The 14,990-nt window shown below is 37.1% G+C and overlaps 1 protein-coding gene across 1 annotated transcript in view; it reads right to left on the bottom strand.

Moving 5' to 3' along the window:
- Window positions 1-14,990, bottom strand: part of LOC107750046 (short transient receptor potential channel 7-like) — a 78,783-nt gene that overhangs the window by 42,593 nt on the left and 21,200 nt on the right. The window contains 1 exon segment of the mRNA XM_016565302.1: window positions 12,028-12,790. Coding sequence (XP_016420788.1) covers window positions 12,028-12,780 — 753 coding nt within the window. The 5' untranslated portion in view covers window positions 12,781-12,790.

Raw genomic sequence — 14,990 nt, forward strand, 5'->3', positions numbered from 1 at the left:
AAGGCGAGTTATTGGCAATATATATTTAGTCAGTTTGAGTAAATTATTCATTTACTGTAAACATTAATTTGAATAAATTATTGGACTTCGTTTTGTACTCTGAGGTAAATTTGCAGACGGTCCCTAAAGCAGCCTAGCCAAATATGCAGCGAATATCAAACCTAAAACTACCGCGCTTGGTTTTCTATGGGAGAAAAAATGGTTTGGTGAAACTTTGTGGGTTGTGGGCTCATATTCTGGGCTCATCTGCTTAAATGTACATAATATACAGTAATATATATTATTAATTAGGTGCCAAATTTAATGATTTATTATCACTGTCTTGAGGCATTAAACCACGTTAAGTGTTTTCTTTATGGGAAATGTTTAACGTGCAGTTTTGCGCGTTCCGTAACTAACGTTCATATCCTCATCTGCCTGTTTATAGTTTGCATCATCAGTAAGATCTGAGTTTGGTCTTTTAATAGCTGTCATTGCTTTAGTGCACTGAGAAACGTAATGCGTTTTCTTTAACAGATTTCTGAGGAAGACAACGTGAAACCTTGCGCGTTCGTTCTTATTCTACATCTGCTTAACTGTCGATATAGTTCGCATCATCAATAAAGCGTATTCTGAGGTCTTATATCACTGTAATAGTTCACTGAGGCGCGTTACGCGTCGTTGGGGAATCCTGGAGTGTGAAATATGAGGGGGAACCGCAGTATTACAGCACAGTGTCACACAAGCCACGATACAAGTAAAGGAAACTAAGCAACCGAAAGCAACATGCCTTCCTCAGATGAAATGTTAGTTCTGTACTTCAGTGTTGGGTAAAATAGCATTATTATCTCCTTTGTGGTAGAGAAAGCTGTTTGCATGTAGGCCACGGGCAACAGCAATGAGCAAAGATGTTGGCTTAAACATACACACAGTCAGCTTTTCCACATGTTTATATTGGCCTCAATAATCAAAACTTCTACTTAGCGCTTGCTCCATTTCTGCAGATCAGTTTTTGTGAATGAATGACTTGATCCACCTGTTGCTTTGGTCTTCATCAAGTGAGCCCCTCAACAATACATCGTGTCCTCCTGAGAAATCGACTGAGAATGAAACCGCTGTATAAGGTCCCATTTGAAAGGAACCGTGACAGTCAAGAACCTTCGACATGACTTTGTGGAGGTATGCATACAACACTTTCTCCAATATATCAGACTTGCACCTACCAAGTCAAGCTATTGGGCTGTGCATATACTGATCTACATGTTATTTTGTCTTTTACAGAGAATTTTGGATATGGATGCCCATGTTATCATCCATGAATACATTTTTGTGGATGAGGTGGGCTTCAATCTCTGCAAAACCAGAAGAAGGGGGAGAAATGTCATTGGACAAAGGGCCATTGTCAATGTCCCTGGACAACGTGGCGGAAACATTACAATGTGTGCTGCAATTACACAGAATGGTGTCCTGCACCATCATGCCAGACTTGGCCCCTATAACACTGATCACATAAGTTTTCCGGATGCTGTTCATGATATGCTTGTTCAAGGTCTGCAGAATGAAGACCAGGCAAGATTTGTCATCTGGGATAATGTCAACTTTCATCGCGCCCATCAGGTCCAAAACTGGTTTGTTACTCATCCCCATTTTTCTGTTGTCTACCTGCCTCCATATTCACCATTTCTAAACCCTATAGAGGAATTCCTCCACATGGCGCTGGAAAGTGTATGATCGTCATCCCTATGTCAACATGACACTTCTCCAGGCAATGGAGGAGGCATGTGGAGACATTGATGCCGCCTCCATCCAAGGTTGGATATGCCATACAAGGAGGTTCTTTCCACGGTGTCTGGCAAGAGAGAACATGGCATGTGATGTGGATGAAATATTGTGGCCGAACCCAGCCCGGAGGAGGGATTGAGCCTAGATGCACATACGCACACACACACACACAATTCCTTTGGAATAATCATCTTTTTTCAAAATTATGTTTGGATTCTGTCCAACTACACTGTTGTATTTATTTTCTCTAGTACTGTATTCACAACCACAAATGCTTACAGTAAAAAAATAATAATAATAATAATAGTTTGGTTTCAATCTTGCTTTCGTGTTTACTGTGAATTTTTCAATCTCTCTGACAATTACTTTCGATCTTGTACAGAAATGTCCATAGGCGCTCATGAAAGAAGAGCTTTAGGTTTTGAATTACTGTGTGGATGACATATCCAAAAATATAATATGGCAAAAGTGTTTGTTACGAACAGCGAGTTAAATCCCTACTCAAAGAGAAATAAACTGGTCCATAACAGGGATCCATCTAAGAAAGATCCCTGGGGTCCCTGCTCTCATTCTTTAAATTTGTCAACCACAAAACACTTAAAGTGCAAATAGAAGTAAGTTTATTAACAAAGGAACATCATAAACTTCGGGAGGGGCAAGGCTATTAAACTCTTGATTAATGAACACAATTTTCTTGTTTCCTTGCAATAATGGAGCAATACATTAGCTATATACTGTATTTAAAGCTGCTGATGTGTGTAAGTTTAATGTTCAAGAGTCACTAACAATGATATTCTTTTTTAAATATGTTTGGAGAACTGTAGCATTTCATCACTTGCTCACCAATGGATGCTCTGCAGTGAATGGGTGCCATCAGAATGAGAGTCCAAACAGCTGATAAAAACATCACAATAATCCACAAGTAATCCACACCACTCCAGTCCATCAATTAATGTCTTATGAAGCCGAAAGCTGCGTGTTTGTAAAAAAAACAAAAACAAATCCATCATTAAGACATTTTAACTTTAAACCGTTTTTTCCAGCTAAAATATGAGTCCCTCTATTCATAATATTGCTTTCTCCAGTGAAAAGGATGTTTTGTCTGAATCAGGAGAGAAATATGCACAGATCAAGCACAAAAACAGTCCAAAACAGCTCTGGATAAATATGTGGGTGGATTTTGATGTGAGAGGACAACAGGGGATGGACTTTTTCACTGAAGGAAGCTTATTGTGGATTATGGACTGGCCAGATTTTGGCCAGAAGCAACAGTTTGATGTTAAAACATCTTAATGATGGATTTGTTTCTCACAAACATGCAGATTTTCACTTCACAAGACATTAATTGATGGACTGGATTGGTGTGGATTATTGTGATGTTTTTATCAGCTGTTTGGACTCTCATTCTGACGGCACCCATTCACTGCAGATGATCCATTGAAGAGCAAGTGATGTAATGCTACATTTCTCCAAATCTGTTCTGATAAAGAAACAAACTCATCTACATCTTGGATGGCCTGAGGGTGAGTGTAACTAGTTATTTTTGCAGTCACGTTTGATGCTGTACACGCTGCAGCTTCAAACAGTTCGGACCATTTCTGTTCACTGCACCTGGAAAACAATTTGCTTTTGTACATTAGACCCCTCAACAGGGCCAATCTATGAGGAACAAAAGCAGAGCGCTTTCTCAGGAAATAGAGAGCAAAGTTGTTTTGCAAACATCTGCAGGTTTGTGTGTTTGCAGGGGCTCAAACTCAATGAAACACACATTATAAGATGACACTGCTATTACTGCAATGCTTTTCTTATCTATTTTTTTTCTTTTTTTCTTGCAGCTTTGGTGAGTATTTCTGGTTTGAAATTTAGCGTGTAAACTCTCAAGCGCCACCAACAGCTTAAAAGTCTGACATTTTTGCTTTTACCTTTTGTACTGCAGAAAAATTACTTCTTACTAATTACTTTCAATCAAGTGTTGCTTCTCAAGTAAATTTGTCATTTTAATGCTTTTTTAGATATTTCAGCTGAAAAAAAGACAAAAATACTTAAGAGTGTGATTTTTTTGCAGTGTGAGTCTTGTGTTTTGATTATATTTTTGCTTTATTTTTTTAGCTCATGCTGAATTCACTGAACCCAGTTTCCATCAGAATAGATTGTGTGACATCTTGAATTTGGCCATCAAATATCCCATTTCATATCCCATGTGATATCATATCTTTACAACACTTTGAAGCATTAACATGAAACATGCTTGGTATCATTACTCCTGACTGAAAGGAATAGTTCACCCAAAGATAAAAATCCTGTCATTAATTACTCACCCTCATGTCGTTCCAAACCCGAAAGACATTTGTTCATCTTCGGAACACAAATTAAGATATTTTTGTTGAAATCCGACAGCTTTCTGACCCTCCATAGACAGCAAGGGAACTACCACGTTCAAGGCAAAGGTAGTAAGGACATTCAACCGTAATGTTATGAAGCTACGAGAATACTTATTTGTCTGCAAAGAAAACAAAAATAATTACTTTATTCAACAATTTCTTCTCAGAAAGAACAGCCACAAAACCAAAGTCAAAACACTAAAAATAAGAGCCAGCGGAGCTGTAAGAAATTAGAAAGAAACAGTTTACATACAAATCCACCAAACAGGAATAACATCAGTAACAAATCACCACAAACCATTTGCATTCTGTTCACAAACAGTTCGCCAAATTGTTTGCATAGAAAAGTATTCTCACCAGCTTAAAGGATGATTTTAGACACTTTACAGCTCAAATAACACATATTTTTGTACAGAATAATTCATTAAGATGCTTTTACCAAATGCAAACTTCACATTTCTAGCCTATTAACTTTGATTGCATTACTGTAAACACAATCTTTTTTATTTAAACTCATTGATGAGTCTAATTTCTAACTAAAAAGGAATTTTCTGTTCAAATAAATCTCTTTTCCTCTGTTACTCTGCTTTATTCTAAAAAAGTCTGTCTTATCATTTATTGTACTGTAATTCACATTAGAGCTTCTGCTAAATGAATTAATGTGAATATAGTCACACAATGGCAATTTAATTTCTCTTCCTACTCTCATAAAACACAAATGGTTTCATATTCAGCCTTCAGTATATGACTGTAGTTCCAAGCCTGAATGTTACACGTACATCACATTAATATAATTAATCACAGTGATGTTCAATTTCAGATTGTTTCACAACTGTTACTTAGCACAGAATCACCCTCGGGTTCACTAATATGTGTTAAACAAGATCAATCATGTTCAAGATTAAGAACAGGTCACGCTTTTCAACCCAGTGAATGCATAAAAACAATAAAATAATGCATTTGTAAAAAATTAAATATCTAAAAAAAAAAAGAAGAAGTAAAAGGCACAACAATAAATGTATAATGTCTAATTATGGTATAAGTTGTTATGAATAAAAAAATGGCTGGCATTCACAGCTACATTTTAGCTAAATTAATGAAAAAGGTACTGCCTACAAAAACATTTGAAAATTGCAACATTTCAAAAACTATACATGGGGTAAGCTATCACAATGAGAAGCTGCTCATTATTTGCACTGATTTGAAAATTATGACTTAAGTAAAAAAGTGAAAAACACAAAATATTAATTTGTATTATGGGCCATTTAACAGAATAGTTATTCCACTATTACCTAAAACGTATTACCTAAAATATACCTAACATTTATTTAGAAATTAAATGTATAATGTCTAAACTAATATATAACATAATTATGAATATTTCATATTCATTATTATATTTAATTATTTCATAATCGCTGGCATTCACAGCTGCATTTTAGCAAAATTAATGAAACAAAGTCTTGACTGCAAAAATATATATATATGGGGCAAGTTGTCACAATGAGACTGATTTTAAAGGGGTCATATGATGCGATTTCGATTTTTCCTTTCTCTTTGGAGTGTTACAAGCTCTTGGTGCATAAAGAAGATCTGTAAAGTTGCAAAGACTAAAGTCTCAAATCCAAAGAGATATTCTTTATAAAAGTTAAGAGTCAACCACGCCTACCTAATATCTTTGTAGATATGAAATATCGAAAGTAAAAGTAAAAATCGCAATATATCTGTTTTTATTTTTATTAATTATATTAAAGGCTATTTAAACCCAAATTATAAAGTTACTTACTGTAGAAAATATATGTATAATATCTAAACTAACATTCTAAGTAATTATGAATAAAAAATGGCTGACATTTACAGCTGCATTTTAGAAAGTCCTGAGGAAAAAAAAAAATTCCAACATTTTAACTAATAATGTCCAGAGGAAAAAAACTGTATATACTTATAGGCAGAAAATAAAATTATAAAGTCTCAATTTTAAACTAATTATAAAAGAAAAACTGTTGACATTCATGGTTGCATTTTTGCAGTCATTTCTAGAATTATTTTCTGGATTGCATTCATCTGGAGCCTGATGTTCCTCAAACGAGTCCCGCCTCATCTCTAATGAACATTCCTCAGAAACCTCCAGTAATCCTCCTTCTCAAACGGAGACAAACAGGAGGATTCAATCAGCTGAAGACTCAGCAGCCGCCACGGGCAACAGATGTGATGTTACCGGTGGCAACAGTGATTACATGACATGTGGAATGCCGGGAGGCCCGGTTCACTGAATGCCATAAAACCATGCAATGCTTTTGTTCCTTGCTGATTTGTCTGCAGCCTGTTTTGGGAGGATTAAACCCAGGTTTGTTTTCCATCGGATGCTAATATAGATGGCACTTCTGAAGATGAAATGATCTGTGCACGCATATGGCCCTTAAATATGGAGCACTTCAGTGGGAATTAGCTCAGAGACGCACTGGCATCTGACTGCCACAAAAAACCTGACAGAGTTTATATGAGGTTGGGGAGTAAAACCCTCTTTACAATGAGGAAAGAAGCAAAGAATGATTGGATTTGACAAACCAATCCACTGCCGGCCCATGCCACATTCATCGTTGAAGTTCCAAGAAGATACTACAGCAACTATAGCTTATCATCATATAAACAAGCTGTAACGATCCACTGAGCCGAGTTGAAGTGAACCCAAGTGCAGTTTATTCCAAACATAAACAAAGGGGATCTGAACCTGGATCATGGCATGGTGGCGGTCCTGGACCGTGAAGCAGTGATAGAGACCATGGATCGTGGAGCAGAGGGCAAGACCATGGGCCATGGAGCAGTGGGTCTTGGTGCAATGGTGGACCATGGAGCAATGGCTGACCTAGGCCTGGACCATGGAGCAATGGCTGACCTAGGCCGTGGAGCAGAGGGCCATGGTGCAGTGGTGGACATTGACAGTGGAGCAACCATGAAGGATTAGGGAACCAGGGTGTAGCCAGAGACAAGGGTGGAGCCGGCAGAGCAGGAAGCCAGGGCGGAGCAGATGACCACCAGGATGGAGGCGGTGACCAGAACAGGTCAGGAGGCCATGGTGGAACAGAGACATGGACAGACCACCTGGCCATGACAGAACAGGCAGAGAGTTCGTGAGCGGCCTCCATAGCCAAGACATGACAGGTGGAATATCTTTGAATGCCCTCAATGGCCATAGCATTACAAGTAGAGAGTTCAAGAACCTCCAGAGTTCAATGCCTCCATAGCCGCGACATGACAGGCAGAAAATCCTTGAATCCTTGAACCTTGATCCTGTTATGCTTAACATAACATTAAGAATAACAGACAAAAGGATTAGGCACGACCTCATTGGCCATAACCAGACAGGCTGAGAGCTCAGAGACGGCCCCTTGGCCATGACAGAGCAGACTGTGAGTTCAGAGATGGCCTCTTTGGCCGTGACAGGACTGGCAGAAGGTTCACACGTGACCACTGTGGTCAAAACAGGACAAGTAGGAAGCTCACAGGCTGGTGCCAACACAGGACTGAGCTCTGGGGCTAAAGTGGGCTCTGGAGGAGATTCATGGACTGGAGAGGCTCTAGAGTGGACTCAAGGACTGGAACATAAATCAAAACCAACCGTGACACAGGCCTTCTAATATAACTTCTAAAGTCTATTGTTAACTTAAATTAAAACTGTAAAAAAACAAAAACAACAAAAAAAAACATTTTTGTTACTTGTTATACAATAAACGTAAACTTATTTTATTTCAGCTGTTTGTCAAAGCAACATTTTGTTGAACTTGAAGTAGGCCTACTAAAATAACTAAAAGTGAAATAAAAATAAAACACATAATGATATATTTTAAAAAAATTATAAAAATGACAAAAACAACAAATTTATCGAAGTCATATAGTTAGTTAAGTTTATTACAGTATAGTGTATTTAATGTATAGTGTATATTTTAATTAATAAAATGTACATATGCACATAAATGTATAAATATATTAATTCATTAGTGTGTGTGTGTATACATATATAATTTTTCATTAATATTATTATTATTATTTTATACATGAAAAGAATACATGCGGTGTAAAGCGCGCTGTCAGGCGGCTCTGGAGGAGGATTGATTTGGGCCACAGACAGATCTGATCCCTGAGGAGTCCAGCAGGATTCAGTCGTCAGGTGGATTAGACTCACACGCATTAGTGAGCAGTGTGTGCTGGGAAACAGATGCTGCTCTGCTGAACATGTGGACGCTTTACTGAAACACTGGACGTGCGAATTAACATTCAAATACACACACACACACACACACCAAGAGCGCCTTAGAGAGACGGGCTGTAGTTAATTACACACACTCACACTCCTGTGTGAAGAACACTTTAATTTACAGTTGTGTAGTGGACGCACACACCACCATCTGAGCCCTGACAAACACACACTCACCCCTGATCCTCACACACTAGTCTAGTCTACTGTCTACATTGGGAACTACCTACTAAGGAGCCATTCATGTAAAACATGGAGTGCAAGAGATGCAACCTTCATTAATTTAGTTGATAAGTTGATACTTTAATATGCATACAAATACAACACACACAAAGAGCTATTCTGTTTCTCTCTCGTCTTCTTTCTGCTGGCTTCTCATCTTCTCCAGGTCAGGACGTCCATATGAAGTAAAAGCCATCAGCCCAAATATCAAACTCAAGCCCAAAGAGTACATTATCTGACTGTTTCCTGCTCCATTTCTCACAGACACACACGCTGTTATTCATTGTTTTCATACAGTGCGAGTTGATTGTATTGCCTGAAAATTCAGTGTTGCTGCTGCTCTTATATAGTTTGGGAAGATGAGATTTCCTTGTGAAATGTTCTCACTATTTTATTGAGTGTTTTTTTTTTTATTGAGCGTTTTTTTTTTTTGGATTGCAGCAATATTTTAATATACATTTCATATTTCATCAGTTAAGCACTTTTCTTCCTTCCAAATTCTCCTTATTTTAATAAAAATGGTGATATATTATTTCAATTGTAAAGTATTTTCATAGTAGTATTTGTTGTACTGAATTTAATTTATTAAAACACAGATCAGTGTCAAGATGATTTTCAACTTTGATATTACAGTAAAGTGTTTAAAAAACAAGCAAAAAAGGTAAAAAACAAACAAATAAAAACATAAAGGTCTTAAATTATTAAAATTGTAATATAAATATATTTTTAAAATAAGAAAAGAAATAAAATAAATAAAATCACAAACTTCTAATAATAATAACAATTCAATATAAATGTATTAAAAATGTAATTTTACAAAAAAAATCTAATATTTTTAATTATTAAAAAAATAATAAATAGTACTTTATAAAAAACATATCTATAAAAAGTTTATAGATAATATGTTTATAGATAATTAAGCTGGGTTTTTGTCCTTCTTTTTTGTCCTTGACATATCTTTATGACATTCACCCAAAGACTGTAAACCTGTTTACACTAAGCCGATATTCAATTCTTATTTAGGTGCATTAGAGATGATGGCCAGAGTCGCCATACCTTATAAAAAAACACTCACTAATTTTGAGTTTGCTATTCACCAGAAGCAATGCTTGATGTGAACCATGCTTCCAACAAAACATCTCAAAACACCACACAACACATGTAATGAAAAACACACATAGTGCCTCCGGTCCTGGACATCTTGCGGTCTTCAACAGAAAATGAATTTTAAGGTTTATCAGCACACTACTGTAATGAGAGTCGACATTCATCAGTAGAACGTAAAGCCATCTGACCACCAACTGACTCAACAGAAGCAGGAAAACAACCCAAAACACAGGACTAAATCAACAACAGAACAGAACAGAACAGAACAACAGGGGTCATATGATGCGTTTTCATGTTTTCCTTTTTCTTAAGTGTGTTATGTAGCTGTTTGTGTATGTATACGATCTGCAAAGTTACAAACCTCAAACTCTCCCACAAAATGATTTTTTTCTATCTAAAAGAGAAGGCTGAGCCAGACCAGCCGAAAACACCTCGACCCTTACATACCTACATCACTATGTGGAAATATTTGCATAATACCACCAAAATGTACACGCAAAGAAAGAAGCTTCTGAAAGAAGATTCTGATTCGTTCTGCTCAAGTTGTTCTTGCAAAGTTGTTTTTGATCGATTGGCTTGGTCATCTGCATTTTCAGAATCTGACCTGATATGGTAAAAGTGACAACATTATTAACTGTCTTTATAATTGAAAGCTGAAGCTTGCAATTATGGTAAGGGGCGTTACAATTCCAACACATGCTTGAAATGTTCGGCCAATCACAACTCACAGGGTCAGCTGGCCAATCAGAGCTCACTGCGCTTTTCGGAAGGAGGGGCTTTGTAGAAATTGACGCGTTTTAGAAAGACTGGGCATAGAAGAGCTACAATAATGCACAGTATGTGAAAAGTAATGTGTTTTTTGAACATTGAAGCAAACATATTCTATTACACCCAATACACAAAATAATGACCTTCAAAAATAGCATCATACGACCCCTTTAACAGAAGAAAACAAACTTTCTGGAGTGAAGAAATCAGAGTCCTGACTCACCAAGATGCTGTGATATCACCTTAAGAGAGCAATTCACACCAGATATATCAAGAAAACTGCTAAAATGAAACCACTTTGGTGATAAATTCCTCCTGACCATGTGCAGGTCTGATGCACAATTACAGGAAACCTTGTGTGGAGGCTATTGCTTCCAGAAGTAAGACAGAATCTCTTACAGCAATTACAAATAAGAAAAACTTTCTGAATTTTTACAATAATTTTGTAATAATTTTTGAAGACAAAAATTATTACAATATCTAAACATTTACCTTAAATCAAGATACATTTACTAAAAAAAAAAAAAGAAAAAAATCAAGAAAAAAAAAAATCTGCCAATGGGGTTTTCCTTTAATTAAGTTTATACCGTATTGGCCCGAATATAAGATGACCCTGATTATAAGACGTAATCCCATTTAAGTATTTTCTTGTTTTAAGCATAAACTCACTTCATTTTGATACATTTTTTTCAGAAAACAAATTAATATCTTATGTCCTTTGATTCTCAAGTGAATGCATCTTAATTTTCTCTAATAATATTTATATATCTGTGCTGGAAAACAAGACAAAAATACTAATTAAGATTTTTTTTTTTTTTGCAGTGAGCCTGATTTTTATTATTTTGTTGTAAAATACAATTATATTATCACCCAGCTTTTTATATAAATTAAATATACATGTATAAATATCAACTGTTTGACTGCTTCTATCGTTACAAAATGTCAAATATTTTATCATCCTGGTCTAATCTGTTAAATGTGACTGTATGTCATGAAGATATTAAGGTATTATAAACATTAACATCATTTGATGTTTTTCTGTAAAGTTGCTTTGAAAATGTGCATTGGAAAAAAAAAGCGCTATACAAATAGATTTGTACTTCAATAAATGACACATTTGCTCGCAAATGAATGGAAGAAGCCAATGTTTTTGCGGTTGGCGACAGCTGGATTGTGACTGGAGCGCTGATGGTAGGAAGTGGTGTAGATTCCGGAAGCGATCCGGAAATGGAGGATGCGGATGCGGATAGTGGAGGCAATGCAAGTAATGAATGGAAAGTGGTAGAAACTCGAAAAAGAAAGAAAAGTTGGGGACAAATCTCAGAAACGGACAGTGAAAAGGGAAATCACGAGGCAAGAAGGAGGAAAGAGGAATATAAGGTATTGCTGAAGTTTGCTAATGAGTCTGTTAATGTTATTAACCCTTTGAAACTAACAAAAACACTTAAAGAAATTTTAGGGACGATTGAAATGCCAACCGCCATTAAATTTAAAAGAAGAAGAAGAAATGACACATTTTTGTTTGTTTCTTACCTTAAACTCCGTCTCTATGTTGGCGAGTCGTGCAAGTTCATTGCTGAGCTCTAGTGCCGTCAGTACGGGATCTTCGCTGGACAGCGACAGGTAGGCGGCGCTAGCGAGCCCTTTGTACGCGTTCATGCGCGATCTGGAGTGACTGAACGAGTCGCGTTTCTGTTTCTCTGTGCACTCGCAGCACTTGCAGAAGTAGTCGTGCGGCCGCTCGATCCTGGCGCCCTTTATCAGCAGGATGTGTACGATCTCGTACTCCTGACAGTGCGCGGCCAGAATCACCGGCGTCACGTCGTGCGAAAAACGCGTCCCGTCCTCGTCATAGGCGTAGAAGTCGTCGTCCCTCAGTTCCTGCTCCAGCGGGCTCAAAGTCAGTCTCAAGCCACCCGCAAACGGCGGATGAGCCAAAATGGCCTCTACGATTCGCACGTAACCTTTGCTGATTGCCAAAAGAAGTGCATCGCCAATGCGCGCCATCCCGTCTTTCTTCAGCAAAAGCTCCGTGACCTCCAGGTGCTCGTTGCCGACTGCTAACTGCAGCGCGTTTTGCCCCATGTAGTCCACGCAGTTGAAGTTAAGCGTTTTGGACTCGTCCAGCATCTTGCGGACAACGGGAATGTTGCCGTACTCCGCTGCATCGAGGAAACGTTCCTCCTCTGCCGTGAGGCTGGTGCCGCGTTCGTTGAACATGTAGGCGGGGCCTCGGATGGCCTGCCGACGGCCCTTCTCTCGCAGAGTGGTGTGTCTGCGATGCATGACCTCTGACCTGAGAGAAAACAAAAAATCAGTCATGAAATGGTTTTTCGCAACCCACATGTGATGTATTTCAGTGAGAAACTGAATATTCAATTGGGTAAAAGTTGATTTTATCCATTAAAACATTAAAAAGTTTAAATTTTTATGTTTACAAAGAAAAAAAATCATAACATGCACAATAGGAAGATAAGAAAATATAGCCAGTTTTTCTTAAGTATTTAATGTGTTCTTAACTAAAATAAAATATGTATATATATATTTTAATAAAATTGTTAATTGAAATAAAATAGATGTTAACAGAAATAAAACAGAGTATTAAAAATAGTCTATTTCAGTTCATTGCTCAGGTAAAATTTCTCATTTTCATTTTAGTTCAAATTGAAGCACTAAAAATACTAAAACTAAAACTGAAATGAAAAAAAAAACTCAATAGTAAATAGACATATTTAGATAACAATAATAGTAATAATAATAATAATAATAATAATAATAATAATAATTAGTTTTATAATAATAATAATAATAATAATAATAATAATAATAATAATAATAATAATAATAATAATAATAATAATAATAATAATAATAATAATAATAATTAGTTTTAAACACAAAATTACTAAAACTTCAAAATATTAATAAATACTATGATAATAAGGATACTAAAATAACATTGATTTAAACAACATCGGGAAAATGTCACAAACTAGCTGTAAAAGGTTGCTGCTAAATAGCTTAAACGAGTGTGTTTAATTCAACTAGTCTAATCTGTTCTGCTCACTGCACAGCATGAGATTCAATCCATAACTGTCTGTCAATAGACTGATGGTCTGAAAAGGCTAATCACAGCTCTCCTTTTAGAAGTTGCTAAATTGGCCTTTCACGCCACATGAGACAATCTGACCTCTGATTGGACCAATAATCAATGACATCAGCTCGGCGCTGTAGTGTTCAACAGTGGGAGCAAAACCTAAGAAAATTTCAACACACACATTTCCGTTTTAGTCATTTCTAGATAAGAGTCTGGGTGATAGCAGTCTTATTTTCCATCGTTAAAACACAAGAGGGTGAATATATCACACTTTAAAAATGACACGATGATTGCTGCATGCAAATGCGATAGGTATGTTTGCAAAATCATTTCAATTTTAGCCCTCTTGATCACAGTTTTGTCTAAAATTGCACATGTATGCCTCAAGAGAAAATCCATTTATTCAGTACAAACAATTTTTACACACAAACTGCTTATACGGCATAGAAACAAAAATATACACACAAACATACCTGTGCAGTGAACAGATCAATATGTCATCTGGTTCATTCTGTGCTGCTCTGAACATTTGATTTCCAAATGCTGGCAAACTCTCTGTGAGCGAGATATTTCATACTGCAGCAAATCACGAGAGTCGCAACCTGCTATAAAACAAAAACACTCTTAGCTTTTACACACAACTCCAGAGAGAGAACCAAAATTTTCTGGATAGACACACCAATGCTGCGTATGTTTTTTAATTAGTGATGTTTGTTAAGTCAAGCATAACCATTGCTGTTGCTCATAATTATAATTCTGAAATGATCAAACCTCTAACACCAAGTATGAAAGTCCAGTGTGCATCATGCGTGTTGAGGAGAGTGTGCTAGTGCTTCACTAAGTGATCAGACGCACCATTTTCACCTGCTGGAGCAGAAAACAGGTGAGGAAATCCTCACCTACAGATATATCTTCAGACCAGAAGATCACAGAGACACAAGGATGCAGGACTACTGAACACCAGACAGGAAAAAAACACCTAGCAACCACCCGACCACCCTAGCAATATCCTGGCAACCACCCTGAATAACCTAGAAACCACTTACAGTAGGAATTCCCCAGCAATGCCCTAGCAACCACCCCGAACACCCTAGCAATCACTTAGGAATTCCCTCAAAAGTCCTGGCATCCACTCTGGACACTCTAACAATTACCTGAGAATGCCCTAGCAACCAACTAAGAGCGTCCCATCAATGCCCTAGTAACCCCCCGAACACCCTAGCAATCACTTAGGAATGCCCTAATAATGTCCTGGCACCCACTTTGGACACCTTATCAACTATCTGAGAATGCCCTAGCAACACCCTGGCAACCACCTAAGAATGCTCTAGCAACCGCCTAAGAGTGTCCCATCAATGCCCTAGTAACCCCCCGAACACCCTAGCAATCACTTAGGAAT

This window comes from Sinocyclocheilus rhinocerous, unplaced genomic scaffold, assembly GCF_001515625.1.
Source record: "Sinocyclocheilus rhinocerous isolate Xijiao unplaced genomic scaffold, SAMN03320098_v1.1 scaffold3135, whole genome shotgun sequence".
In the NCBI taxonomy this organism is placed as follows: Eukaryota; Metazoa; Chordata; class Actinopteri; order Cypriniformes; family Cyprinidae; genus Sinocyclocheilus; species Sinocyclocheilus rhinocerous.